The sequence below is a fragment of the Phaenicophaeus curvirostris genome, chromosome 2 (genome assembly GCF_032191515.1).
Source record: "Phaenicophaeus curvirostris isolate KB17595 chromosome 2, BPBGC_Pcur_1.0, whole genome shotgun sequence".
Lineage (NCBI taxonomy): Eukaryota > Metazoa > Chordata > Aves > Cuculiformes > Cuculidae > Phaenicophaeus > Phaenicophaeus curvirostris.
In genome coordinates this window covers 48511852-48538693 of record NC_091393.1, presented here as the reverse complement: position 1 = coordinate 48538693, position 26842 = coordinate 48511852, and the positions used below count along the sequence as shown (strand labels likewise).

Genomic DNA, 26842 nt, shown 5'->3' with positions numbered 1-26842 from the left:
GTTCCTTCAACCTGCTTCCCTTAACAAGAGAATCTAATTGTTAGCATCTGACCAAACTTAAGCACATCTCTTTATTCTTTCAAAATGGAAGTCTAGATCTTAGTTTTAAGTCACTGGAGTGCATCAGGGCTAATCCTTTTAGGAGAATTCACACACATCACAGTTCTTACTGCTTCACTGCTATAGTAATGGGCAGAATCTGGTAAATCTTCAAAATAGTTTTATCAGTGTTGCTGATTAGAACATTTCAGTACAAAAGGATTTTGATTTGAGATCTAATGATGTAACCATATCCATTCTGCTAACCATTTTCTGAAGCACTTAAATTAAGAAGCCTTGAGGATGTTGGTTTGGCTGTGTTTCTAGTTTTCTTCTGAAGTGGTAGCTCTGTAAGGGAAATATTTCTAGTGTTTCTTTATGAACCATCTACACCATGGCTTTTAAGAGCACATGGGGCTTTTTGGGTGGAGTGGAGAGGGCTTAACAGCGAGTGTGCAGAGTGTAGACTTTCCATCCTGATGCTTCAGTTCTATTCCTATCGATGTGCTTTTCCCCAGAGGATTTACCTGAAAGAAAGCCAGAGCACCATCAGTGTCTTACTTTCCCTGCTTCTCTTAAAAGACTCCTATCTCTTATGACCAAGTTGCTGCAAAACACACATTCATGTCATGCAGGCCTCCCTTCCTATGGAATCCTCTAGTTCTCTCCTTGTCCTTCCTGCAATGTATTGCTCAGTCCTACAGTACTTGCATCGCCAGGTATCTCCCACCCTGTTGTGCTAAAAAAATCTTGATTTCTGAGCACCCCCCAGCTGAACCTCCTGCTGAACCAGTCTCTGAGCTTTCCTAGGGACACCAGGAAAGCTGTCCATAGTGACTGAGAGTAGGATTTTCTTACTGTTCTGTATTGCTCATGTCCTCAGCAAGTGCTCTTGGAGCATCTGCTGGGTTACTAGGACAGCACACCCACTGCACAGGAAGGCTCTGCAGCAAGATCTTTAGAAGATGAAATGTGCTTCAGAGTTGCCTATGGATTGGAGCTGACTGCTGGCAGGCTACTTACTCTTTGGAGGCCCGCAGCAACCCCCAAACCACCATTTATTACTTCCTGCAGAGAAAGTAAGGTTTAAGCTGTTGCATAAGAGGAGAAAAGGAAGAGATATTTTCTCTGAATAAAATGCTGATGCATAGTTCCTATGTTCCCGCACAGTTCAAGCACCTCAGTGCTTGTGTCAGTGTAAGCACCTCTGACACAACTGTTCTGAGCAGTATGAACTGATGGATTTCAGTGGTAAGAAAAGGAGATAGTTTTGGGGTTGTATTCAAGCTTTTGTGTTTGCTTCTGCTTTATCCATCTCCACGATTCTCAGCAGGGTCATACTCTAGCATGTGTTAGTTGAAAGTAAGATTTTTTTTTTTTTTGCTATCTCATTTTGAAGGACTTTAACTATTATGTATGTGTGCAGGAGAAGCTTACAAAAGCAAAGCTAGCGCTGGTTGCAGCGTAATTTTGATACATTCAAAATGCTGGTTTAGAATAATCTTATGAAAAATTGTGTCGGGTCCTAAACAAGACTAGGGCTCCACGGTGTGCTTACACAGTGAATAAATGGAAGCAAGAAGTAGCCTTGACTCAGTGGTCAGCTTAGACACTGCTGATGGAAGCAGCAGCATAAGGAAGCTGGTCTGTCCAAGGTCAGTCCAGCTTTAAGTCCAGTGCAGCAGCCCCAGAGAATGTCTCCGGTTGTGCAGGAACAGATTTCTAGACCACTTCTCCCCAAACTCTTCTTGAGGGGTAGTTTCAGAGTTGTTATTGACAAGTGGATTTTGTGAAAATTATAGTCTTTAAGAAGTGTGCATGTAGGGGGTTGGTTTTTGTGTATTTTTTAAGACTTATTGCCTCCCACGTTTCTGAAGAGAAGAGCAGACCATAACTTAGCAGTCCTGAAGCAGTCCTTAATGTTAGCCATCCAGCTGCTCAGGTGCTTATTCCAAGCCAGGTATTTAGGATTTCAGTCTTAATGTGATTCTGCATTTAAGCTAATAAACTTTGTCAGTGCTGACCTGTATCTGCACTTTCAACATACTCTACCCAGCACAGTAAAATCTCTGATATGATTGACGTGCTGGCCAGCCCCTATTCCCAGAGAACAGATAAAACTGTCTAGAGCAGCCCCCACTTCTTTATTCTGGCTTATAGAGTCCTAGGAGGTTCTGTTCTCTGCTTCATGCTGACTAGGTTCAAACTGTGCATTTTTGCTTTATGCATATCAGGTGTAAGATGCGGTATAAAATAAGCGTGTGAACTACAGTAAGTTTTTTTGTTTTGGAGCAATGTTCATAAGTAATTGGAGGTAGTGGAACCGGATGTTAAGAGGTAGAGAATATAGCAGTTCTCGATTAATTATGTTCTAAATTTCCCACTTTAATGCTGGATTTCCTCTATTATGTATTGGCAACACTTTCTGACTAAGGCACTAGTTTGTTCCAGCTGTCGCTTCTGACGCATTCTCCATCTCCCGGCGCACACCCCTGGCACTCTTTGACAGTGAAGTAGCTGTTCAGTCTAACTTGGGGATTAGCTGCCAGGACAGAATAGATCGATTTTTTTTATTTTATTTTTTTCCCTTTAGTCACTCCTCCTCTGTTCTAACTATTTCTTTTTTTCTGCTGGCTGTTTTTCAGTACTTCTGTCTCTCACTTGTGGAATTAGAGCAAGAAAGTGGAAGACAGCGTTTCCTCTTCACTGCTCAGTGCACCCTTTACCCAGAGGTGTATCTGAACTGTCAGGCAATTGTAGCTGGTCTGCATTCATGCCTCAGGCTTGCCTGTGCTCTCATCCACGGCAATGTAGCCCATGTACAATTTCCCTGTCAAGACTTTTGTTGGGGTGGGTGCAGTTCTGTGGGAGCTGCTGTCCTGACCCTGACAGGGATCTGAGCACCATCTTTTGCTCATGGTCCCAAGGTGCTTCTTCCCACTGCGCTGCAACTGTTGAAGATTCCACATTTGGAAGTGGAGACCTGTTAGTACAGCTACCTCCATCCTTTGGCTGATGTCCTTCTTCAACTGAGCAGAGCTTTAACATCCTCTTTTCGGGTTTTCAGCCTTGCCGTGGGGGCTCTGGTTTGCTGTTCACCTGACTGGAGATAGCTGCTTTATGTTGTGCAAATATGCACTTGATTTGCCACGGTCTGAAGAGCAAATGCTTTTAATCTGCATAGATCTTGTGTTTTTTAAAAAGCCTGCCAAAATGCCAGTGTGATGCTTCCCGGCTTATTGGTCCATTGACGTTCTGTGCTTTTTCCAGAGAATGTTCTTCCTGCTTTCCAGAGCCCTCTTCCAGGGTCTCTGCTTCTCGGTCTGGCTTTTCCCCTTAAATGCACTGTCTTGCTTGCTCTCTCACATCAGTCTCCTTTGACCAGTATTTATGTGGCAGGTGAAGAGGCACTAAGAGCTTATACTTTTACTCCTTTTTCAAGGTTTCCTTTTGAGACTTTTAATTAACTTTGCATCTTTTAAGATAAAATTTCTCTTTGCGCTGGTTTTGTTTCCTGCTGATAGTAGTTCCTCTTTCTGCTCACACAAACATTCTTTGGAGGAGCTGGGGAGGGCTAGTTTCTTTACTTCAGGAGGAATACCTTAGAAAAACTGCCTTTTATAATGTCATACTGATCATGAAAGACCTTTTTTAAGTACTACTTACTGTTATAAAGTGTTTTTTTGCTACAGGTACTTGGTACAGGGAATCTCGGCTGCTGTGACAAGTGACTGAGTGTTTAAAATCAGAATCATAGAATGGTTTGGGTTGGAAGGGACCTTTAAAAATCATCTCGTTCCAACCCCCCTTGCCATGGGAAAGGACACTTCCTGCTGGACCAGGCTGCTCAAGGCCCCATCAAACTTGGTCTTGAACAATTCCAGGGAGGAGGCATCCACAGCTTCCCTGGGCAACCTGTTCTAGTGCCTCACCACGCTCATTGTGAGGAATATCTTCCTAATGTCTAATCTAAATCTTCGCCCTTCCAGTTTAAAGCCATTCCTCCTCATCCTATCCCTGCCCCAGCTTTCTTGTAGGCGCTCTTCAGGTACTTGAAGGCCGCTAGGAGGTCTCCCCTGAGACTTCTCCAGCCTGAACAACCCCATTGCTGTCAGCCCATCCTCATAGCATAGGTGCTTCATTTCTCTGATCATCTTCCTGGCTCTCCTCTGAACCCGTTCGAACAGTTCCCTATCCTTCTTTTGTTGCGGATTCCAGAACTGGACACAATACTCCAGGTGGGATCTCAGAGGAGCGGAGAAAAGGGACAGAATCACCTCTCTCAACTTGCTGGACACGCTTCTTCTGATTATAATGGGTGTATGAGAAACAGGGTAAATTGACATACTACATGAAATTGTTTATCAGTCCTCCTGCAGCTTGTCTTCATCCTGGTGACAGAGGCTTTGATTAAACCTGCCTGAATGTGAACACATAGATGTCAGAACTGATCATAGATTTGTAAATGGAATTAATTTCTATCATGAAACAGTTTTTTTGGGAATAACCTTCCGATTTTGCAAATGCCTTGGTTCAAGGTAAAACTAGAAGCTGAATCCATAGAGATCCTCCCTAGCACTGTTCAGCCTATGCATCCCTTTTTCAGCTCTGCCTCTGGAACTTTGGAATGTTTAAATACTGAATTCTGTGCTGCAACTGGTTTTACGTCAGAGCTCAGTGTTTAGAAATGCATATGTATTTAGTAGCAGTACATCTCTCTCCCCTCCTGCTTCCAGACAGAGAAACTGAGGTCTAGTTTTCAGTTCCATACTATGCTGTATGATAATGGCAGAGCTGAGGGAGAGCTGAGTATCTTTTGATTCCTACTCAGAGTCTTTTTATAGGACCATGCTATATCCTTCAAGACCAAAACACAGTAATGTAGTGCATATATTAGGATGGCAGCAGAATACTTTATTTTACTTTGGTATTCTAGTCTTCCAGTTCATTTCGCAGATGTAACTTATAAATTCACAAGTATATGACCTGAAGTAATAAAACTTCACCTGTGATATTTCTTTACTATTACAAAATGAGGATACAGTAACTTAGTTGCGGTTATTTCAATTGTTTTCTGTTATTCTGTTAGGTACTTGGTATAAATGATATACTTAGGTATTTAGGCAACACAAAATCCATTTTAACTCAGATATTTGGCTTGTATTGCCAAAGGAACATGTTGTTTACAGTATTGTTTCACACTTGCATTTAATTCCCCAAAGAGTGTCTAAAGACTGGCACAGGTTGCTCAGAGCAGTTGAGGAGACTCCATGATTAGAGGTATTGAAAGCCAACTGGGCATGGCTTGCTTATGACCGCTCCAGTTGCAGCAGAGGAGTGGACTACGTGATTTCCGAATCCCTTACAGCCTCAACACCTCAGATTCCGTGACTGTTTTCACCAATATATCTATGCTATTACCCAAGCAGTCTTCAGCCTTTTAAGTTGCCAGAATGCTTCTCAGAAAACAATCCTCTTTATTTCTAACACTGCTTTATTCAACTTTTATTCTTTCTGTATAGAGATAGTGGTTCAAGATAAGCAGCAGAGCAAGTGTTTGGTGGTTAAATAATATCTTCCTTCATGTGTTAGGTTATTTAGTCTTGCTGGAACCGGTGTTGTCAATATTTAAGTTTGGATTTTAGATGTTTAGTTGTCTGCTTTAATCTGTATCTTAGAAGAAGAGGTATCTAGTGTGGGAGCACACCTACACTAGTTACTAAACTTGTGCTGGTTTTTATTTGATATACAGCAGCGTTAAAATTCATGATTATGTCATCTGTTCTTTTCTTCATTTGTCATGTGAGTGGTCATATGAGTGTGTACTCAAGCTGTGTCTCAAAATATTCTAAGGAAATGTCAGAGAAGAGAAAATATGGAAAAAATATTGCACTGTGTGCCTAGGGTCCGTTACAAGTATGTTTTCTGCCTGGCATTTAAACCGTTGTTTTGAAGCAATGGAGTACTGTATAATCCTTTGGTACAATGCTTGAAGAAAATAATGTAGAACCTCAGAATTATCTCTTTCTAGACTGAGAGTCTGTTTGAAAGTCTGTTATAAATAATACGAATATTTCCTCTGTTACATTTCATTCATGTCATAAATTGTCCTGCATAATGACTGTGTTACTAATTTGTAGAATCTATGAAATTTTTACCACTATCTCTTACCTTCCCTTTAGAAACCTAGGATTTACAAGTCACCTTTAGCAACAGTTTCCTCATTGCATCCAAACATTGCAATATGTTTGAATGTTTGCTTATTCAAAGTCACTCTACAGTTTCATTCTGTTATTCCCAGTAGCTTGCTTTTATAAGTGGGATTAATCCAGCTTCCTCCAAGGGAAATTAAATTTAAAAATAATAAGACTGCTATTCTTTGATAGCAATGATTTCCAAAGCATCATTGAGAAGGAAGAGGAAAACTTAGCTGCATGCATAGCATTAGCATAGCATGGAAAAAAACAAAAAACATACACTGTATTAAAACCAAGATTATTTAAAATGGAATCTTGCTCCAGCTCTTTCTGCAACTTGAATGGGGAACTGGTATTGTGGCTTCAATGTTTTCTGTGTAACCTTAAGGGGTTTTCTATGCAAAGTGGTATAGAGTGGTATTGAAGTGGTATTTCTGAATGATCTGATTTTAAAGGGAATTCAGCAATGTTCAAGTTGCATAATAATAGAGTGGTTGAATTATTGTTTAGTAATATGGTTAATCACTTTTCTTCCTTATTTTAGAGGCTGAAGGTTCTAAAATACAAGACAAGAAAGTCACTTCAGGACAAAGCAACATCACAAATAAATCAGGTACTACATTCCACATGCTTCATGTTAGAGAGCTGTTTGCCTCAATGGTATGTGAAAAACAGCTGTCTTAGGAACTTTCTTAATGTTTTATGCTTTTAAACCTCTATTACTGCTTCAGTCAAAACTGGTATCAGTGACTGTTCCTATGCATTTAGGCTGCAATCTCTGTCAACAAAGAGGCAAAACTAAAAAAATTTAGTACAATTTAGGAATGAACGTTGGGAAGTGGGTAAAGCAACAGAAGCCACTGTGCTTGCAGATATTTGTCATTACTTTTATCATACCTGATCGGTCCATTGTGTGGATTTAATTCACTGCTTGCTTAAACAGTTGGCACTCTGTGCAGCAAAATGCTTGATGTAGTCCTTGATGCCATGATTCTGTTCCATTTGCATGCTTAGGCCAAGACCCTGAAATACCTAAATTCTGCCTGTGTTGCATTTCAGGTACCCAAGCTTAAAATATGCAGTTATTAATGATCCTGAATGGATGATTGAGAAGGCGTAGATGCTTGTGTTGCACATTGTAAGTGCTCCCACTTCAGCTCTTTAACAGCCTGGCAGCTCAGTGGCTGTTTTGTACTGGTGGACTCTTCTGTGTCCCCAAACTGGGTACCTTTGGTCTACGTCCCCAGAGGGAAGTAATCCCAGTGATGTCTGTGAGGTATGAGCTGAACACGTGCATTGCCAGGCAGCGCTGGGTCCAGCACAAATTGCAGCATTCAGCATTCATGAATGCTTGCAATGGGAAAAAGAGGCAAGAAATTTATATTTCCACAGCAAAAATGGAACTCTTGGCATTGGACACCATTCAGTACCCAATTTATCCAGCAGTGGTTCAACCCCAGTTTTAATTTCTCAGTATGTCCTAGCCTCTGTGTTCCCTTCATCTATGCTGGTGTGTTGAAAGAAACATAAAATTCATGAGGCTGGAGAGAGGAAGGGCACAGACGCATGTTGCAAGGTTTAGCTTTGCATCCAGCTGGTGAGAGTCTGTGTTGAGAGAATTTCTGAGAGCTTGTGGTTTGTTTGAGGGTTATTGTTGTTTTTCTTTAGACTACATATGAATTTTGTGTCAAACAGTGCTTTGGTTAAAAACCAAACCAAAGAGTTTGCAGCAGGAGTGACAGCTGTCATTATAAACAATGGCATTTTTGTGTGGAAGGTGTCTACAGGCTGAACAAGTATTGGGAGACCAAGGCAGCTCTGAATGTGTGCATAGGAGTGCAAAGGGAACTAGACAAAAGGAAGGGAGTTTTGAGATCCAAGCAGTGTGTTTTTTAAAGTAATGCTGTGGCTTACATTTCTTTTTCCACACAGCTCCACTGTGAACTAGCATACAGTTTGGCTGTTGTTTTTTAGTTTCTTGAATACAAGAAATTGGCACCCTAGGAGTCAAAGGCAGACGGGATGCAGCCATTTGTGAGAAGAGATTGAGAGGGTTGTAGATGGAAATGAAGAATAGTAGTAGTCTTACTTTCGAAGTCACACCGAGTGCAGCTGATGTCTAGTCAAGCCACAGAAACTAGCCATATGTAGTAAGTACATATGACAGTTACCAATGTAGCAAAATTACTACCTAATTTCTACAAATCTCAACTGTACTTGAGAGTTCAGTGAGAGTTATATAGAAGATTTGAAAATCTTGTATTTGCCTTTTGTTAATATAATTAGGGACCAAAAATGACTGATGTGTCAGTACTCAGTTTCTGCAAAATACCGTTCATGGCCTCTAAGATCTTCTACATGACTAGTAAATTCTTAAAAATAATTTTGAATTAACAGTGTATGTGGTAAATTCATGAAAAATACTGCTTTCATATGTAGTTTAGAGGCTTAGTTTCCATCAGTAAGCACAAAATTAATTTTCCCTTTACAGAACCATGGCTTATTTAATCTCTAAACATCCCTCTCGAGCATATTAAGAAGTTGTATGTTATGTAAGTGTAGTGAAATAGGTTGTTGTGTGTGAACTCACACATATTGCATCTTAACCAGACCACAACTTCTACAACAGCATGTAAGTCTTCCTGGAATATTCTCTGTATAAAGCCACTATAAGAACTGAGGTGTTCTTGAAGGATTTGTTGCAAATGACACGTTTCCCATCTCCTTGTGCAGCAACTGTAAGGCTATTGCCTTATGACAGATACAAGCAAGACAGTACAAAGTACCTTGTGCTTGTCCTGGTGTTCATACTGAATAAGGAATGCCAGTCTCCTGGGTATTTGCCTGACAGGTTGTTAATGTGCAGAGACATGAGAATAAATTGGGGAGCAGGTCCAGTGAACTTTCTTGTTTTGCCATAATTTGAAGCTATTGAAGCTATGTGCTAGGGGTGTCAGCAGATCAGCTGGATTCAAGATGCACTTGTTGGAGGCTGGTCTTGTAGCCAAATAGCGAAGTATCACTTTCAAGCCTTAGAAATGACATTTTAATTAACAGTATAAGGTTTGCACGGTAATGTATACTCTAACTTCTAGCAGAGCAAAGCCAGTGCAGGTCTGCTACAAAGGTGTCATCCTCATCTTTGTGCCAATATTGATTTAGTTCTCTGTGCTACCAAATGTATGCAAAATAGCTTGTTACTGAAGATGTCCTTACATTCTGCATAGCCTGCAACTTAATGTGAATTCTTTTGGACTGTTCTAATATCCAGGGGTACTGAGAGGAAGGCTGTGTCTGTGGACACTATCAGGTGTTTGATATATAAAAAATAATTGGATATCTTCAAAAAGAATGGCAGAGGGCAGCTTTAAAAATTTATTTTATTCCTTCCATTGCTTATAATTAGGAATTCTTAAGGGAGAGTTTTTCAGTTTGCCTGTGCATGTAACCCTCCTGTCTCTTTGAAGAACTGATGATTCTCCCTAATAGGGAAATCTCTCCTCTCAAGAAAGGAAAAAAAAAAAACCAAACCAAAACTGGAAGGAGAATAGTAAGTTCTAAAAGAAGCAGGATTTTACATTATTCCCCAGTGTCTCATCATTCTCTGTCAGCTCGATGTTACATTGACTTTGCTGACAGCCCTTGAAGGGGATCCTTGTTGTCCAGGGGAATTCATATTGGGTGTGCATTATTCCACTGGCATTAATTACTCATGCTACAGAAATTCAGGTTTTGTGAATCTCATGTGCCAGCCACGAGAGAGAAGGAATATTATTACCCTTTTGACCTGTGTCTGCATGCTGAAGAGACTGCATGCAAGTCAGCACACTACTTAACATTAGCCAGATGTTAATCTACACCATACATTGGACAAATCTATGGAGTGGCATGGCTGAACACAGTTTCATAAATGTGTGGTATTCAACCAGCATTAAAGGTTTGATCTGTTAACTGGGTGATGGATTAACCTTTGTCTTTGCTGGTCATTTGTTCACTTGTTGCACTGTTCGTTGGGGCTATTGTGTTAGAATGTTCTTCCCACCAACTGTGCAATGGGTTTTCTCCTTGCAGCTCTTCCTTTGCATCACTAACACCATTAACTGGGGCTATAGTATCTGACTGTTGAGATGATGGGTTTTCCCTATGAGAGTTCAAGAATAATTAAACTGAAGGTAGTCATCAGCGAACTCTTTAAATCAAGAAACCCTGTCATTCTGATGCAAAAACTTCTGCTAGTCTGAAATACACATTACTGATCTGGTTTTGACTAATTGAAATAACTTCAAAATCTGTCTAGCACATCCTTATTTCAGGGATTTATTTTTGCAAATATCTTTAACCTTGTTTTTATGAGCCACTGTTTTGTTTTGCTAGTAACTTTTTTCATAGGTGTGCAGTCTATGCATACATAGGTTGACTTTACATGCTTCTACAAATTCCTTACTTATGTATTCACAGTAAATAGTGAAAAGGATCTGTTGTCTTATTTTTATATGCACTTCCATGGTGACAGTATTCTAGATAGCTCTTTATCTTAAAATACTTAACTGAGTTCCCCTCAATACTAAAATAAACCAGACCGTTTCTTTACACCCAGAAATCTTTTAGCTAATTTTTCGGGGGGGGGAGGGGCAGGGGAGAGAAAGGGTGTTATTTACTTGTGTTTTGATTTAAAGCAGACTTTTTCAGTGCTAGTGAAAAAGCATAAAATGAACAGCTTTCCAGGTTTAACAGAACAGGCTCAGGAAGAGTAGGAAATTAGTTTTGGCAGCATGCTGAGATGAATTGGTAACTTGGATTTTGTTCCCTTTTTGTCTGGAACAGCTCCACTGCTCAGGCTGGAAGTAGGATGCTAGTTGTTTAGCATTTTGTTGTTTTCCAGAGAACTCACTGAGCAAATGATGTTTTTCCAAGCAAGTCTGAATTTTTATAGTCAAGCCTGGGCTCTAGCACTGATTTTTTTCATATTAATCTTGTTGCTGTGATCTAAGTGGCCAGTTGCAGATATTTTTAAAGAAATGATGTAGCTTACTTTCAGTCTACAAGAATAGTTGAGGAAACTATCATCTTACTGTACAAGATTATACCAGTCCATGCATTTGATGCACTATCTTAACATGTTCACCACAGCTTTTAATGCATGCACACACAAACATCTGGGGAGATCAATATCATTCCACCTTCAGAAACTCAACCAGAATGGTGACGGTGTTTAGATCCAACCTGTGTTACTTAAGTACCAAGCTTCTTCAGTCTTGTGAAATAGGGCTTTTGGGATTTTTTTGAAGCAATACTGGCGGGAAGAGGGTGTTGTGTTATAATAGAAGTTCTTGTCAATGCATTTTGGATAGAGGTTGTGCAATGATAGACAGTATCTTGTCAGAATGCTCTCAAGCATGTGAGTTTTTAACGTCTTGGGAATAAAACAGAACTTCTTCCTGGGTTTTCACAAGCAGTAGTCTTGCTTGGATCTCTTAGTTACCACATCCATTCTTTGAGAGTGTTATACATCTTGATAATTAGAATACAGTCATAAATGGCTGGAGTTGTTTAATGGTCATTCCTCTAAAAGCTTGTTCATGGTACCATTTGATTTTATGCTCTATGCCTAATATTTTCCCCCTTCCCTCCATTTGCAGATCATCCAACAATACTTAAAGTTGACGACAGACAACGACTTGCTAGAGAACGGAGAGAAGAACGTGAAAAACAGCTAGGTAAGACCTACTCTTTATTCTTTTTTTTCAGGTTCAGTCCTCCTATAGTAACTGTGCTTTACTCAGGTGCAGAGAGAGATGCTTTACTTAAGTTTTTCTGAACTGTTTTTTTCTGACTATCGATAAATGGAATCTATTACTGGCAGGACGTGACTGCTGTTGAGAAATGTGTCATTTTGTGTGATATACTTGAAAATCAACTTCAAACTGTAGAGGTTTTTTTTAGTTAATGTGCAGTCTTTTATTCCTAAATGGGAAGAGTTCTGCATGCTCCTGTAATGTATGAATGAATTGTGTGTCCTTGCATGTAGAATTTTTTGAACTAAAAGGAAAATTGAAAGTCATGGTGTACTTTCGTCTGTTTATTTGTCTTCTAGCATTATGATTTAGGAGCTGTCTGTTAAGATTTGTGTTCCAGTACAGCAAAGCAATTATTTTTACAACGGTGTGCAATTTTTTTTTTATTAGTGCAGAACCTAGATAATCAGTCACTCATGTCATGTGAGCCATAGCAAAGAAATGCCTAAGCCGTCTATCTTAAACATGAAGTTGTATAATGTCATTACATAAATGTGTGTTGCTGAAAATGAGAGTTGGATTTTGTTAATACTGGGACATCAGCCATGCAACAGTAAAGCAATTGAAGGGAGGATTTTATTTTTTTTTCCAGCATTAAGTTGGATTTAAACTTAATTCCTCTCCTTTTGATTTAGGGGATCTGTCAAGTTTAGCAAAGGCTTCTTTTAAGAAGAAGTTGAGAATTTCAGCCATACCTCGTGTGAAATTTTTCCCTACTGCCAAAACAAATCCAGTGTTCAGTTCTCCAAGTGTAGAGCTGGTAGTAATCTGTAACAATTTTGGTTTGCATTTTCAGCAGCTTGAGCTTCAGGAGGTCATGTTATCTGTCTTTTAATGAAAATTCAGTTGTTCATTGCTTCTGTGGAGATGATGCGAAATGCAAGTTTAATAATTATTACGTTTCTTTATTGGGCAATATTCTGGTGTTACAGGAGGGTTGATTAGAGATCTGTTTTCCCCCACCTTTTGTTTCCTTTCAAGCTTTAATTTTTTCAAGTTCCACTATGTTGTGATAGATGTGGCTTTCACTGTGGTATGATTGGTCAGTATCCCTGAGGATTTGCTTGCAGCTGGAAGAGGTATTTTATCAGTCTTGTTTTACTTACCACACTTGAGAGTCTACCTCTTCTCTCACTAAAGAGAGTTTAGAGTAGAAAAGATGAGTGCTGCCATTTTCATTGTCTGGGTACGTATAGCGTGTGTGGTGGGCCTGTGGGCATGAGGATCATGTTATGCTGCCTAATTGAAAAGAATAAAAAATCTTCTACAAAAATGCCCGTTTCAACTTTGTATATTCATGTCTTATTTTGGAACTTTCTTGAGAAAATGTAGAAGGTGCATAGGGATGTGTATGCTATTTGAGCTGATCAGTCCATCAAGATGGAAGGAATTTTTAGTTCCTTCACTGTGGGAGAGGCATTACTTTTGAAATACCATCCCAACACTTCTGAAAGATTAATTTTTAGCTTTTTTCTGTGCAACTCATGTTTGCCATGATTAATAAGTTGTATCGATATTTATTCTTTATTCTTACACTTGCCTTTTCATGTGGGCAGAAATAAAGGAACTGCTTTTAGCAGCCGTGCTTCAAGATTTTAATTCTCCTTGCCATATGGCAATGTGTGGACTTGTTGATATGCACATTCAGAGCTTTAAAGGATTGTTTAGGTAATCTTTACTTGATTCTATAAATAATGCTTCCAGTGTGTCACTTGCTCTTTAGTAATCATGTTTTCATTTTGTGCTGTGTCTGCTATCATTCTTTTCCACAGTGCCTATGCATGAAGCTATCATCTGCCCTTTAAAATATAAACGTTGGATCTCTCTGTGTGAGACGAACCCCCTTGGGTCATGCACAACAGGAATCCCAAGAGAGGTGGTGGTAGGGGAGGGTGATAGCTGTCAAAAGGGGCTACTCTTGGAGGACAAAATGAAGGGATCTGTCATGCTTCTGGCTTCAGCTTGGCACTAAGGTTCCTTTCCATGTGTCAGGCTGACTGGCTGCGTTTGTCACTGGAAGCTGAGACACACACGTCAGAGCTGTGTTGTACGACCATGGCAGTGGCCTGGTCAAATTGGAAAAGTTTAATAAAAGCTGCTGCTTTTTAGGTAGAGGAGCCTCACCCTTAACTCTGCCATATTGGTTGTATGCGTGTACTGGCAAATTAAACAGAAGAGCATTCTCTGGTGCTGAAACTCAGTTGTTCTTATTATTAAACTATTGTGATGTGTCCTGGCAGGGTTTTGCCTCCAAACAACTAGCTGTCTCCTTGCTGATTCCCTAACAAGGTTTGATATTTGGCAGGGGAGACCCATGGGCTTTTCCTCAGGTGTTGATGATTGAGTACTTTTCCTGTTTTGGAGGGTAAAAGTGTAGTAGTACAGGTGAAAGTTGTTCCATACCAGTTGGTCTCTGAGCATGTTCCATTTATTAGCATAGACTTTGCTCTCCATAACTGGAAAGAAAAATCAAAATGTAGGTTCTTCTTTCAACAGGCAAAGTAACTGGGATTTTAAAATGGGCTTTGTTCTGGTAACCTTAGGTGGTGGCTGAACAAAGAGGAATTGTGGAGATTTCTTGTTTTCACTTCACAGTATCTCAGTCCCTGATTCTTGAGAAAACCATTTTAAATCTTATGTATGTACATGTTTTATCTACACTAATCCTGCTTGAAGACTGATCTTTTTTTATCACAACTGCAATCCTGACAGGGGCATATGGTCCTTCTAGTTTCTGGCATTGAAAACAAAAGATGGCCAAAAATCCTGCCGTTTGACTTAACTCTTCATTTAAGAAAATGTGTTATTAATCTTAGTTTTTAGAATGTGTCTGAGTTTCAGGTTGGCTAAATCTATTAAATTCTTAATATTTACAAAGCATAAGCATTAAAATAATACTTTAAAGATCACATTCTTCTTCCATTTGAAGGTGATGATTGGTGAAACATGACATTAATAAAATTACAATCTCTTTTTTCTGTGAATGAATTCCTTCTGGCTTGTTCTGATCTCTGACAGCTGGGGACAGAACTTCATCTGACATTTCCACAGTTAGAAGTCCCACAGAAACAGGGAATCAGTGACCCTAGAACATGAATCATTTTGGTGTATTCTCATAGGACTTCAGTGTCAGAAGGGTTTATAACACAAAAAATTATTTTTAAGGACACTAGTTTAAAAAATTTTGCACTTAATGCCCCTCAGAGCATGGTTACTGGGGAGAGGTTGGCTTAGAGAATCTAGGATTGACTTCAGTTTTAATTACAGCTCTGAAGTTCACCTTTTGATTCATTCAGTCAGCCGTTTCTGTGGCCTGATGGAACATCCTCATTTTTAGATATGGTTAAAGCATCACTGATCCATTTTTCTGCTAATGAAGCAAGGAGGCGATCACAGTCTTGCACAGTGTGGAGCTGGCAGCGAGGAAAGGTGAAACAGCGGTCAGAGGAGAAAGCAATTGCTGAGGTCAGTGCTATAAAGTCAGAAAAGATAAAGGCTGGGAAGACTGACAAATGCTATAGGACCTTTACTCAGGTAATCTGTCTGTCCAAGGTGGATGCAAAAAGCAGATTGAGAAAGGGGCGGTGCTAGGCTGATCTGCCTTTATATAGGCAGTAAACCAGAAGGAAGAGGACTGAAGTGAGAGAAGCAGAAGGGACAACAGGGACAGCAAAAGAGGAGCTGGAGGGACATCCTGTTCCTTCACGTGGATAAACCGAAAATAGAGGCTTTGACACTTAATGCATGCTCCCCCTTCCCTTATAGCCTAAAACCCCTGCAAAGAATGGCTCTCTGTTTGTGTGCGTGACTGGGGAAAGAAACTACATGTGGTTTCCACAAAAGAAGTATGCACTGTTTGCAGTTAACATCTCCCACATTAGATTAGTTAAGTCTAGTGTAAAGTTGTTTTCAAGTCTTATATATCTCTTAATATTGGAACATTTCTTGATTGACCTTGTTTTCTTGTGCTCTCTTATTAACTTCAGAAGTACTAGAAGTATAGCCTTAATTATGCTGTTTTATAATCTAATCCAGTATTACTAGTTCATGAACAAGCAGAAAATATTAACAGCATGTCCAGGACTCAATTTCTAATTCTTTTTTTATGCTAATTTTCTGTCTTTGTGCCACATGACTGTTCAAACTCACAGATAGTACTAAGTAATGAGATAGAACAAGAGTCAGGTTGTGACATTTCTTTGTATTTTCCAGCTTTAATTTAATGTTCTCAGGCCGTTTAAGCTTTCAGCATACAGGTTTTATTTTAATGATGACCAGGCTTTCTTTGAGTGATTCTGGTGTGTTGTCAGACAACATCCATTATCACAAAGGGGAGAAGTATTGCGAAGTTGTTAAGGCTTAGTCCCAAGAAAAAGACTTCTTGCTGGACCATATCTGTACTGAGTCCAGCACTGGCTGAGCACTGGGCATAGCTCTTAGCATAGCTTCTGGAGGAGCTGTCGTAAATAGTGGGTATTTTCCCCTTCCACATCCTGTGAATCGGCTGCTCTTTCAAGCTGATTGGACCTTTTAGAGGTATCTTCTGTTTCTTCTAGGCTCATCCACTGGTTCCTTCTGTCAGTAAGGTGTTTGATGCACGTATCTCTATGAAACACGGCTTGTGCTTCTCCAAGCACACCTATGTATTCAGAATAGGACTTAATCACTAATTTTTACCTTAGAGTGGACTTCTTTTAACCCTTGAGTAAACTTCAGTTTTTTGCCTAGACTACAATTTGTTAATTTCTGCCTGGGGTAGCAGGAAAAAAAGTTTCTGCATATTCATAAACAGGGACTTGAGAATGAAATAAAAAAAATGTTATTTTAAACTTTTTGTTTTTCTTGAAGATGTCATCATATGTCTAGGGACACTAACTTATGTCACTCTGTGTACTTACCTTGTAGGTGGCAAAAACTGAACCTTAAAGTTCATACAAGAATGTCAGTAGTGTCTACATGAAGCAGAGAAAATAAAGGCGATATTCTCCTTTGATTCTCTAATAAGCAGGAATAAAAAATTTAAAAAAAAAGAAAATCAGGAAATATTATTTCCCTGTCTGTGGAAGAGGTTAAATTCATGAAAATAGATGTATCGTGGCTTCGTGTACTTGATAATTTTATGCTCATGTTAAGATAGGTGCATATTTTCTGCTATCTTTTGCTTGTAAATTAGAGGTGATGGAAAGACATAGCTTTTACATTTATTTAAAATCAGACCTATTTTTTTTTTGTTATAATTTATTCCAGCCTAACACTTCCATATGCCTTGGTTAGTCCATCACTGATGTGTTTTTCTGTTATTGAGTTGTTTTTCTCTATCAAAAAGTATTATTTTATCATCCCTTCTTTGAGAATCAGACAGCTGAAAATTAGCGTTCTCTCCAGTGGTTTAGCATTCTTTTTGTCTTCCAAGCAGAGACAGTGTATGTGAAAGTTAGAACTCTTACATGCTGAAGGATAAAAGTGTTTTCAGCCTTTCTCTTCATGAATTTGATCTTGGAATTTCAAATATGCTGTTTCCATTACTTTTTTCAACATTACAGGCTGAAGCCTATGGAAACCACCAAAAATAATGCCCCAAGGAGGTCTAACTATTTACATTAATTACAAAAAGAACAAGCAATATCCATGTTTTTATAGGTAAATTAATATTTCAATGACATCAGTTAAGAAAGTTGGGAATTTTTTTTATTCTTAGCTTTTCTTGATTTCTGCATCCTTCAGGAACTGCTTTGTTTTCAGTAGAAAACCGAAGAGCCTTTCCTGCTGGGTTGCCATTGCAGGCAGATTCTGAGCACAAAAGATCCACGTGATCTGAGGATCTGTGGAAGTCTTTTGACTCCCAGCGGTGATTTGTCTTGGTATGATCATTAGACTATGTATCTAAGTGACTGTTGAGTAAAAGCCAACATGCTGCAGCTGAATGGACTTTCAGATGTGTGCTACTAAGCTACTTGGGTGCTCTTTGCTTTTCCGGAGAATGGATGTTTCAAAACTTGTGCAAAATGGTTGGATTAAATTCTAGTTTTGAACAACTACATTTTTTGGGTTACTTAGTGTGTTCAGGGTTATGGAATGATTCTCTATTTTTCTCTTTTTTCTTTTTTTTTCCCCAAGATCCATTTCTGTAACATCTACAGATTAACAAATAGTAAAGATTGGAAATTAAAAATAATTGTTGTAGTTCATGCATTTTAGAATAAAATAGGATACCATAAAATCATATATTTTTAAAGTACTACAAGCTCTACGCCTATATGTATCTGTGCAATGCTGTCCTTAGAACTGAAATAAACCAGAAATGAAATGCAACAGTAGACTCAAATAGGAAACAATTCTGAAGATGAAAATTAGCAGAAGCTTCACAGGAGGTAATTATAGAGAAGGAACAGGAGGAGACAGTAATACCATATCCTCCAAGAATGGCATTTAACCATTCATAGAATCATAGAATGTCCTGAGCTGGAAGGAACCCACAAGGATCATCAGGTCCAACTCCTGTCCCTGCATAGTGCAAACCCCAACATTCACACCATGTGTCTGAGGGCGTTGTCCAGCTGCTTCTTGAAAATTGTCAGGCTTGACATCATGGCTACTTCCCTGGGGAGCTTGTTCCACTGTTCCACCACCCTCTGGGTGAAAAACCTTTCCCTAATATCCAACCTAAATCTCCCCGGCACATCTTTCTGCCGTTCCCTTGGGTTCTATCACTGGTCACCAGAGAGAAGAGATGAGTGCCTGCTCCTTCTCCTCCCCTTGTGAGGAAGCTGTTGAATGCGGTGAGGTCTCCCCTCAGTCTCCTCTTCTCCAGGCTGAACAGACCAGGTGACTTCAGCCACTCCTTGTATGGCTTCCCCTCTAGACCCTTCACCCTGTGAAGGCCACCCATGTGGCCCTTCTCTGGACACTCTCCAGTGGCTTTCTAGCCTTTTTATACTGTGGCACCCAGAACTGCATACAGTACTTGAGGTGGGGCCACACCAGTGCAGAGTAGAGCAGGGCAAACCCCTCCCTCAAGCAGCTAGCAATGCTGTGCTTGATGCACCCAAGGAACAATTGACTGCCAGGGCACGCTATCAGCTTATGTTCAACTTGGTGTTGACCAGAACCCCCAGATCTTTCCACAGGGTTGCTCTGCAGCTTCTCGCTTTCCAGTCTGCTTGTATATCCAAGGTTGCTGTGTCTCAGGTGCAAAATCCAGCACCTGCCCTTGTTAAACTTCATGTGGTAGGTGACTGCCCAACTCTACTGCTGTCTAGCACTGGTGGACAATTGTTTGATGAAAAAAAGGAAGATAAAAAGCTTGAAAATGGAAAAGTGATTAAAAGTATTGTGTTGTTTGCAGTACATTATTAGTTAAGTTCTGCTGAAGTTGGATTTTATTTGTGGTATAATAGATGTGAATGGCAAAGTAAGCTTGGTTTTTGCAAAAGAGAACGGTTGGCAGTAGGAGCTGCCAGCAGGAGACAGTGTATCTGGTAGAACAGATTGGGTAGTGATCTCACATTCATTCACTAAGTGGCACCTGGGGTGAGTCAAAGGCCGAACAGCCTGGTGTTAGTTCAGATACAAAACAAAGACACCCCCAAAAGCACATACTGAGCTCCCCACCTCAAAGGTGTGGGGAATGGCTGGAGTCCCCACTTCTGATGACAGGTGGCCTTGACATGGGCCAATCAACACATAGTAACTGACCTAGCTGTGCCTCACCAAGAGGTGCTAGAGGGTCTTCAAAAGGTATAAAATTGATACCTGAAACCCCTTTTCATGGGGGAAGAAAAAAATGACCAACTTATGTGATGGATGGGTCTATGGTCCTGGACCTCTCTTCCTCAACCTAGAAGAAATGTCTTGATAAGAACTGTGTCTCTGACTGTGTACGATGTTTCCTCAGGACGATAACTACTAATTTGAGTCTACTGTTACTTGTTTTATATTTAATTGTTAACTGGCTATAATTGTTTAAGCACTGACACAGCAGTGAATTTACCAAGGCAATTCTGTATTTGTTTTAATCTGTCACATGAATTAAACTACTTACTGACTCTAGTATTGTGAAGTTGTCTCTCTGACAGACTTTGTTGCAAGTGTGGCATCCCATTTGGGACCACGTGCATTAAGCCTGTAAACTTCAGTCTCTAAAGAGACTTTCACAGGTAACCGGATTCTGACTTGTGGCAAAAACACTTGTAAGCACACACACATATATATAGTGCTTTAGTCATAAACTGTCAACCAAGTCTGGGATATTTAATCTCGTGACTCGATGAGAGAGTCTCCTTAGCAACCTGTCAGAATCTCACCTGTTTAACATGACATGATGAAGTAAAAAATTTTACCTGGTCAGGCCTATAAACTCAAACGAGCGTCTCCTTCCTTTAACATCCTCATGAGTAATAGGCATGATTTCCCGGCCTCACTGTGCCTTTTGTGAAACTTCTGTCTTCAGGCGGGTGTCCAGTATATACTAATTGATTGTATTGGGTGAGAAAGAATTAACTTTTTGAGAAAACATTTCCGAAGCTAGGAGTAAGACTTGTCAGAGAAACAGGATTGTGATGTTGCTCAAAACAGAACTGCAGAGGTCTTTGAAGATGAGACAAAACCATTTTAATATAATGTGTGTGGAGTTAGGCAACAATTGAGAACTTGGAGCAGAGGCTTTCATAGATCTCTGAAATACAGAGTAACCATATGCATAACTTTCCTTTTAGATGCGGGAGTGGGGTTGGATTAGTCTGGTATCAAAAAGATGAAATCAGCTTCTCTGACTGTATTGCACTGACTTGCTGTTGAATTTGGTGAACTATTGAGCCCAGTCTTTCTTCAGGAAAGCTCAGGCAGGCTGTGCTGCACTGCCTAGCAGTCCCACTTCTGCTTCAAGGCTCGCTCTGGTCTCAGAACACCCTGCACACACTCACCAGCATGTCTCCTTAGCCATCTGTGCAGGCTGAGCAATCTCCAGTAGGACGAGCTGCAGCTATGAGTGTTGAAAGAAGGAAAGTATGGAAGTAACCTGTTTTTAACCAGATTGATTACTTGGTCCATCTGATCTCAGTCCCTTGTGCAGCATTGTCAGCATGGGGAGGAGGAGTACAAACTCAGGGCCTAGAGGAAGGCAGATGTTGCTCCTCTTTGGTGTCAGAGTTTTGGTTAAAATGGTCATGAAACCTCATCAAAATGGGTAAAAGTTAATACAATTTTTAAACTTGTGTTTTGAATAGGGATATCAAAAGTGGTCCTATCCTGTAATAGTACATGTAAACTTCCTCTGAAATTTTTATCACAGATTCAGTAAAAAGGGGAAGTTATTGTGAAATGTTTGCATTGCAGAATTCAAAGATTAATTTTACTCTTTATTATTTTTCCCACTAAGTGGAAGCACTTTAGAAGTGCCTTTTGCCACTTTTTGCCAAAAACAATAAGTAATTTTTCCTTTTTTAAAAAAGTAGTTGGTTGAAATTGACTGGGTTGCTGCTTTTGGAGAACGTCATCCTCATTTGCTGAAGAAAATAAGATAAATGCATGTAGATTAAATGGAAAGAAGGTATAGTTCACTGATGTGGCTGCCTGTTGTTGGACTGTCCCTTGTCTGCATGCCAGCTGTGCAGAAGCTAATAGGAAGAGCAAGCTTTTGCAAAAATTACTGCCTTTCTGGTAAAGGACTGACAGTGGCTGTGCCCAAGGCATTAGTAAGTGAAAGCCGGACTGTCAAGCAGAAGATAAAGACAAAACTAGGGTACCTCAGAGATGACGTCTTACATTCAGTTGTTCAGGATGTAACCCAAGTTGTTGGAAAAGGTGGACTCTGTCTGAGGGCTCAGAGTTATGAGCCCTTAGCTCATTTTTCCCTAGGCCTGGGCAATAAAAAGATAGCGTAATGGGGCGGGGGGGTTGTCTCATGTACTCCCAGGAGAAGTGTAGACCACGGCAAGAGTCATCTTTCTGTCTGTCCATTCCGTATGTGAGCTGTTAGTTCCCAAGAAGGAGCAGTAGATGCATGCTTCCAGTTTACAAATTAGTCTTGCATTTGGAACATCAATTTCGGCTCCATTTTATGTTGTTAGTCTTTATTATAGTACTTATTATAACAGGGACCTTTGTAGATTTCAGTGGCCCTGGAAGCTGCTTTTTCTGCTGTATTCTGCTATTTTCTGCCTTAGTCTGCAGTTCACATTTCTCCTTCAAGTCACTTAACGAAATTAGCATAGAAAATTATTTCTAGAAATCTTCTGGTGGTTTCTGCATTAGCATTTCACATTTGTAGGTGTCATTTCTCATACCTATTGTTAGTAATTATCTAAGCAAGGGTGCTATTCCTTGTTGTTGTTATTATTCTAGCTATGATTGTTAAACTACCTGCAGACATCTTGCAAAGATCTGCAAACAAATTTTGCGAAGAGGGTGTCTTATGGTTGCTTTCTATAGGGAGAATAAACATCTCTCTGCTAGTTTGTATACCACAGAAAAGCTAAACATGCTGCATGCTTTTCTCAAAGTATTTGACAGCTGAAATGGTAGAGAACTGTTTTCTTAAGAGAGATATTCTATGTATGAACTGGTCTACCCAGGGTAGAGGTTTTTCCTGAGAGTGTGTATGCAGGTACATAAGCTTTAGAGTGTCCTCAAAGTTCTTTATTAGGTGAGGTGGGGTTTGTTTAAGTAGGTAGGAAAGTACAGAAGAACAGTCTGATAAAGATGACTCCTAGTATTATAAGAAGTAATTGCAATGTCTGCTCTGAACGAAAAGAAGCATTTGAGTGTTTTGGTATGTGATTGTGGCAAACACAAGTATTTCTGCTAATTGAAGACTGGAGCTGCTGTTCTAGAGTATGTGATAATTGCAGTAGACCCTCCTTTTCCTTTTTTTTCCTTCTCTTTTTTTCCCCTCAAATTGAATTTTAAAAGTACTGTCTCAGACTTGGTTACAGAACTTCCTCACATTGCTGGCCTTAGAAATTGAAAGTACTTTTGATACTTTGCTGTCCTGGTTCTCTGTTACTGCTATGTTATCAATGAGCTCATTCCGTGTATGATTTCCTAACATGGTTTGCAGTGGTGTTTGTCTTGCGATGTTCACGTGCATCTCTTCCTGCACTCCTGTCTGTCAGTTCATGAACACCCAGAGATATCAAATGTTTGGGATTTTTAAAAAGGAAGTAATAGGTTTTTTAGAACACAAATGTTTCTGGGACCTGAAGCTTTCAAGACAGCAGTGGGGAGAGGTCCAGAGTATATATGTAAATGGCTTAATGGGGAGAGGTCCAGAGTATCATATGTAAATGGTTTAATGTGGACTACAGTTTGAGCTTTTGAAACGTTGTTCAGAGCTGTGCAGCAGTGGAGTTACATGACAAACTGAAGCCTTTAGGCTGACTTCTTTGGTGGATAACTTGTTTCTTTCTGGTCAGCTGTTGGTACTGCTAACAGTCTAGGTGGTAGAATTGTCGTCCCAGTCACTTATATCATGAGGTCTGTATTGATCAGTAAGAGTGGTAATACTTTTATCTTTCTTTTTACAGTAAAAGTTTACAGAGAATTATCATGGTTTGTACAACAGAACTGCATTCACATCCATCTGACTTAAGTATTTAGGTATTTTAAACCAACAAAACATCCTTTCTTCCACATATAAATATATATGCTCAAATAATTTAACTCTTTCTGGTGGTAAGGCATAGTAAGTAAATTGAGATGAAATTAAATGAATGTGTGACCATGACACATTTAATACATGAGGAGAGATTAGGATATTGTCTATGTCATCTTAAGAAAATTAGTTTGAAAGTTTTTTCCATTTAGTTTGGTTTTTCAAATTAAAAATATTTGAATTGAAGAATTCATGGCATATAGCGTGTTAATGCTTTGATTTCTGATTTTTCTCACAGCTGCAAGAGAATCCATCTGGTTAGAGAGAGAAGAGAGGGCTCGACAACATTATGAAAAACACCTAGAGGAACGCAGAAAGAAGCTAGAAGAGCAGAGATTAAAGGAAGAAAGAAGGCGAGCTGCCGTTGAGGAAAAGCGAAGACAGAGAATAGAAGAAGATAAGGTAACAAAAGATGTCATGAAAACACTCTTCAGCTTATTTTTATCATAAGATACAGTATTATCAAACTTCAAGAGCTGATGGAATGAATGCGACATAAGCCATTATCAGTAAGAGAGAGCATGTGATCTTAAGTGGTATTTGCACAGGTACTGCTTCTTACAAGTACCCTTTATTAATTAAATGTAGCTAATTAGAGCGTGTCTGGGTTACAGTGTATGGCACTTTGCAAACTCATGCAGAATAATAGAAATTGGATTGTTTTTGTATGCCTGGCTGTTAATTCTTAGCCATTTAGTGTAAGGGTAGCTAAATATTAATTGCCTTAACCAAACCTTTAAGAAAAGTGAGTGTGTAATGAAATATGTTCTTGGCTGATTTTTCTCAGTTAGGCCAGGAATTATGTGCAGCATGATCCTACGTAAGTCAGCTCATCCTTGTGTGTGTTTTTGTTTCCTATTTCTCCCACTGTTCTAGTATTTAGTAGTTGAGAGATACAAGGAGGGCAGTAGCCCTTGGGTGTGTTTGTGTAATGGCTGCTATAACAGGATCACTGTTTTTTCTCTGCAGTTCTGCAGGCTTCCAAAAGTTCTTAGCTTTACAAAATTACAAACTTATTTATGGCCTAGTTGCTATTTAATCTTGGTTTAGTGTGTATCTTAGTAGGCAGTACATAAGCTTGAACACAACTCCAAGATGCCTGCTAGTTTTTTTCCGTGTGAAAGGTAGCAGGGTTTGATGAGAAGTTTAAGTTAAAAACCCAATAGTATCCAAATATGTTATCCTGTTGTACTTAAGGAACGACATGAAGCTGTTGTACGTCGCACAATTGAAAGAAGCCAGAAGCCAAAACAAAAGCAAAACAGGTGGTCCTGGGGAGGAGCACTACATAGCCGCATTAATAACACAGGTAAAGAAGGGAGGCTTGGTTTGCTGGCTAGTTTCCCTACCCTGCCAGTTTAATGGAATTTAATTTGCTTCTGTTAAAAGGAAGGATGACTCCGTGTATGCTGGTTTAAATTCTTTTCTCTTGATCTTAGCTAGCAATGGCACATTTCTGACATTCTTGTGTAGCAAAAGGATAAATCTGAACAAAAATTAAAACTTGTTTCAGGAGTTGAGTAATTCTGTAGCTCTGTCTTGCTCCAGCTTCTTGCTTCTGCTGCTTGGGTGTATGTGGGTGTGCTTGTGCTGTGTCAGTCTTGTGATAAGAGCTACCGTGTGCAAATGCTAAATATCATGGCTCAAAAAATAGGTCTGGTGGAAGTGACCAAACACTGGTATCAGAACAGACACAAGGAAAAAAAATTGTTCTTTTAATAAGCTATCTTTACCTTGTATGCATATTTTGGGAGATAAAGTCCCTTTTTGCCCCTAGAAAAAAACTAAAGATGAGCAAATTGACTTTAAGTAGATTTTAGCTATATGCCTTTTGCCTAGTTACCTTCTTTAATTTAAGCTGCCAATCATTAATGTGTATATGCCCTGTTAGATATGACTTGAACCCAAAAAAGAGAACTTGTCCTTTATTTCTTTCACCAGAAAGTGGCACTTTGTATTCTTCTCTTCCTGTTCTAATGTATACATTTCAATGTGTCCTTTCATCAAGGAGGAAAAAGGTTGAGAAAAGAATGCTCTGAAGTCTTTGTCATGTAGAAATTCAATAGACAGTTATTTTTCATAAATGGTTTTTTGTTTGTTTTTTTTTTGCTTAACTCTGTGTAACTTATTTGATTTTTATTTTCTTTGCTTGAAAATCATTGTCTTGCATTCTGTCCCTAGGTTATTTTTTTGAATCATCATTCACCTTTCTCGAATTAGCAGGCCTGGAGCACCACTTCAGATCTCTGGGTGGTGCTAGAAAACCTGGTACATAATTGCTGTGGTTTGTTGATTCCTTTACCCATAGCTAGTGCTCAGGAAACAATATCATCAGTAACTAAACCACCCTCATGTAGATGCAATGCATGCTTAACATCATGCTGATAGATATTAGAACTGTCGTTAGTACCAGATTTTCTATTTGTTGTTGTTTGGTTTTACTATGGAGAGTTACTACTGGCTGACTCTAAAGATTCGGCACAATTCACTGAAATGAAGCATGATATTCTGTCTACTAGAATTCAGAGAGACACAATTTGAATATTTTGGTCTTTTCTAAACTTCTTTTTGTATACTACACATATGCAGGATTTACATTTATTTTGGAGGTGAACACAGGCATACAAACAGCTGCATTGGCTGATGTGTTTCTCATGGGTATTTTAATTCTTTTTTTAGAACAAAAAAAACCCAGCAATCTTGTCAATGGATTGCATTTGACCTGTTTTGTTTATAGCATTCATACTGCCAACATTTACACAAAATCCTCATGCTGAATTTAATTCATTTCAATAATGTTCATAGACACAAGAGAAATATTGGCATGCCAAATACAAAAGGTGATTTTTCATATTGTCATTTTTCATTTTCAAAAGTTGTGTTATGCCAAATGTAAAAACTTCGTTGCTGTACTGATATAGTATACATTTTCTCAGCTATAGATTAGGTACGAGAAATCAAAATCCTCATCTCATTCCCATAAATATTATTCTGACAAATGAAGCCCAAGACTCCAGTACGAACTTTCACACAGCACTCTTCAGTAAACCCTACAGAACAATATTCAGGAACATCCTCCTTAATGTTGTCAGTGTATTGAGGTTGTATCTGTTTTCAATACAGTGTCTGGACATATTTTTGCACACGCAGAACATGAATCA

At 39.3% G+C, this 26842-nt stretch overlaps 1 protein-coding gene across 8 annotated transcripts in view; it reads left to right on the top strand.

Moving 5' to 3' along the window:
• Nucleotides 1-26842, top strand: part of MAP7 (microtubule associated protein 7) — a 115184-nt gene that overhangs the window by 57820 nt on the left and 30522 nt on the right. For 5 of the 8 annotated variants that reach the window (XM_069851966.1, XM_069851968.1, XM_069851965.1 and 2 more), the window contains exons 2-6: nt 6781-6849; nt 11876-11953; nt 23920-24083; nt 24879-24990; nt 25863-25949. In XM_069851966.1, the coding sequence (XP_069708067.1) occupies nt 6781-6849; nt 11876-11953; nt 23920-24083; nt 24879-24990; nt 25863-25949 (510 nt within the window). Of the gene's footprint in view, nt 1-994; nt 1119-6780; nt 6850-11875; nt 11954-23919; nt 24084-24878; nt 24991-25862; nt 25950-26842 lie in introns of those variants that run through there. The other 3 variants (XM_069851971.1, XM_069851969.1, XM_069851967.1) reach the window with 2 other exon arrangements.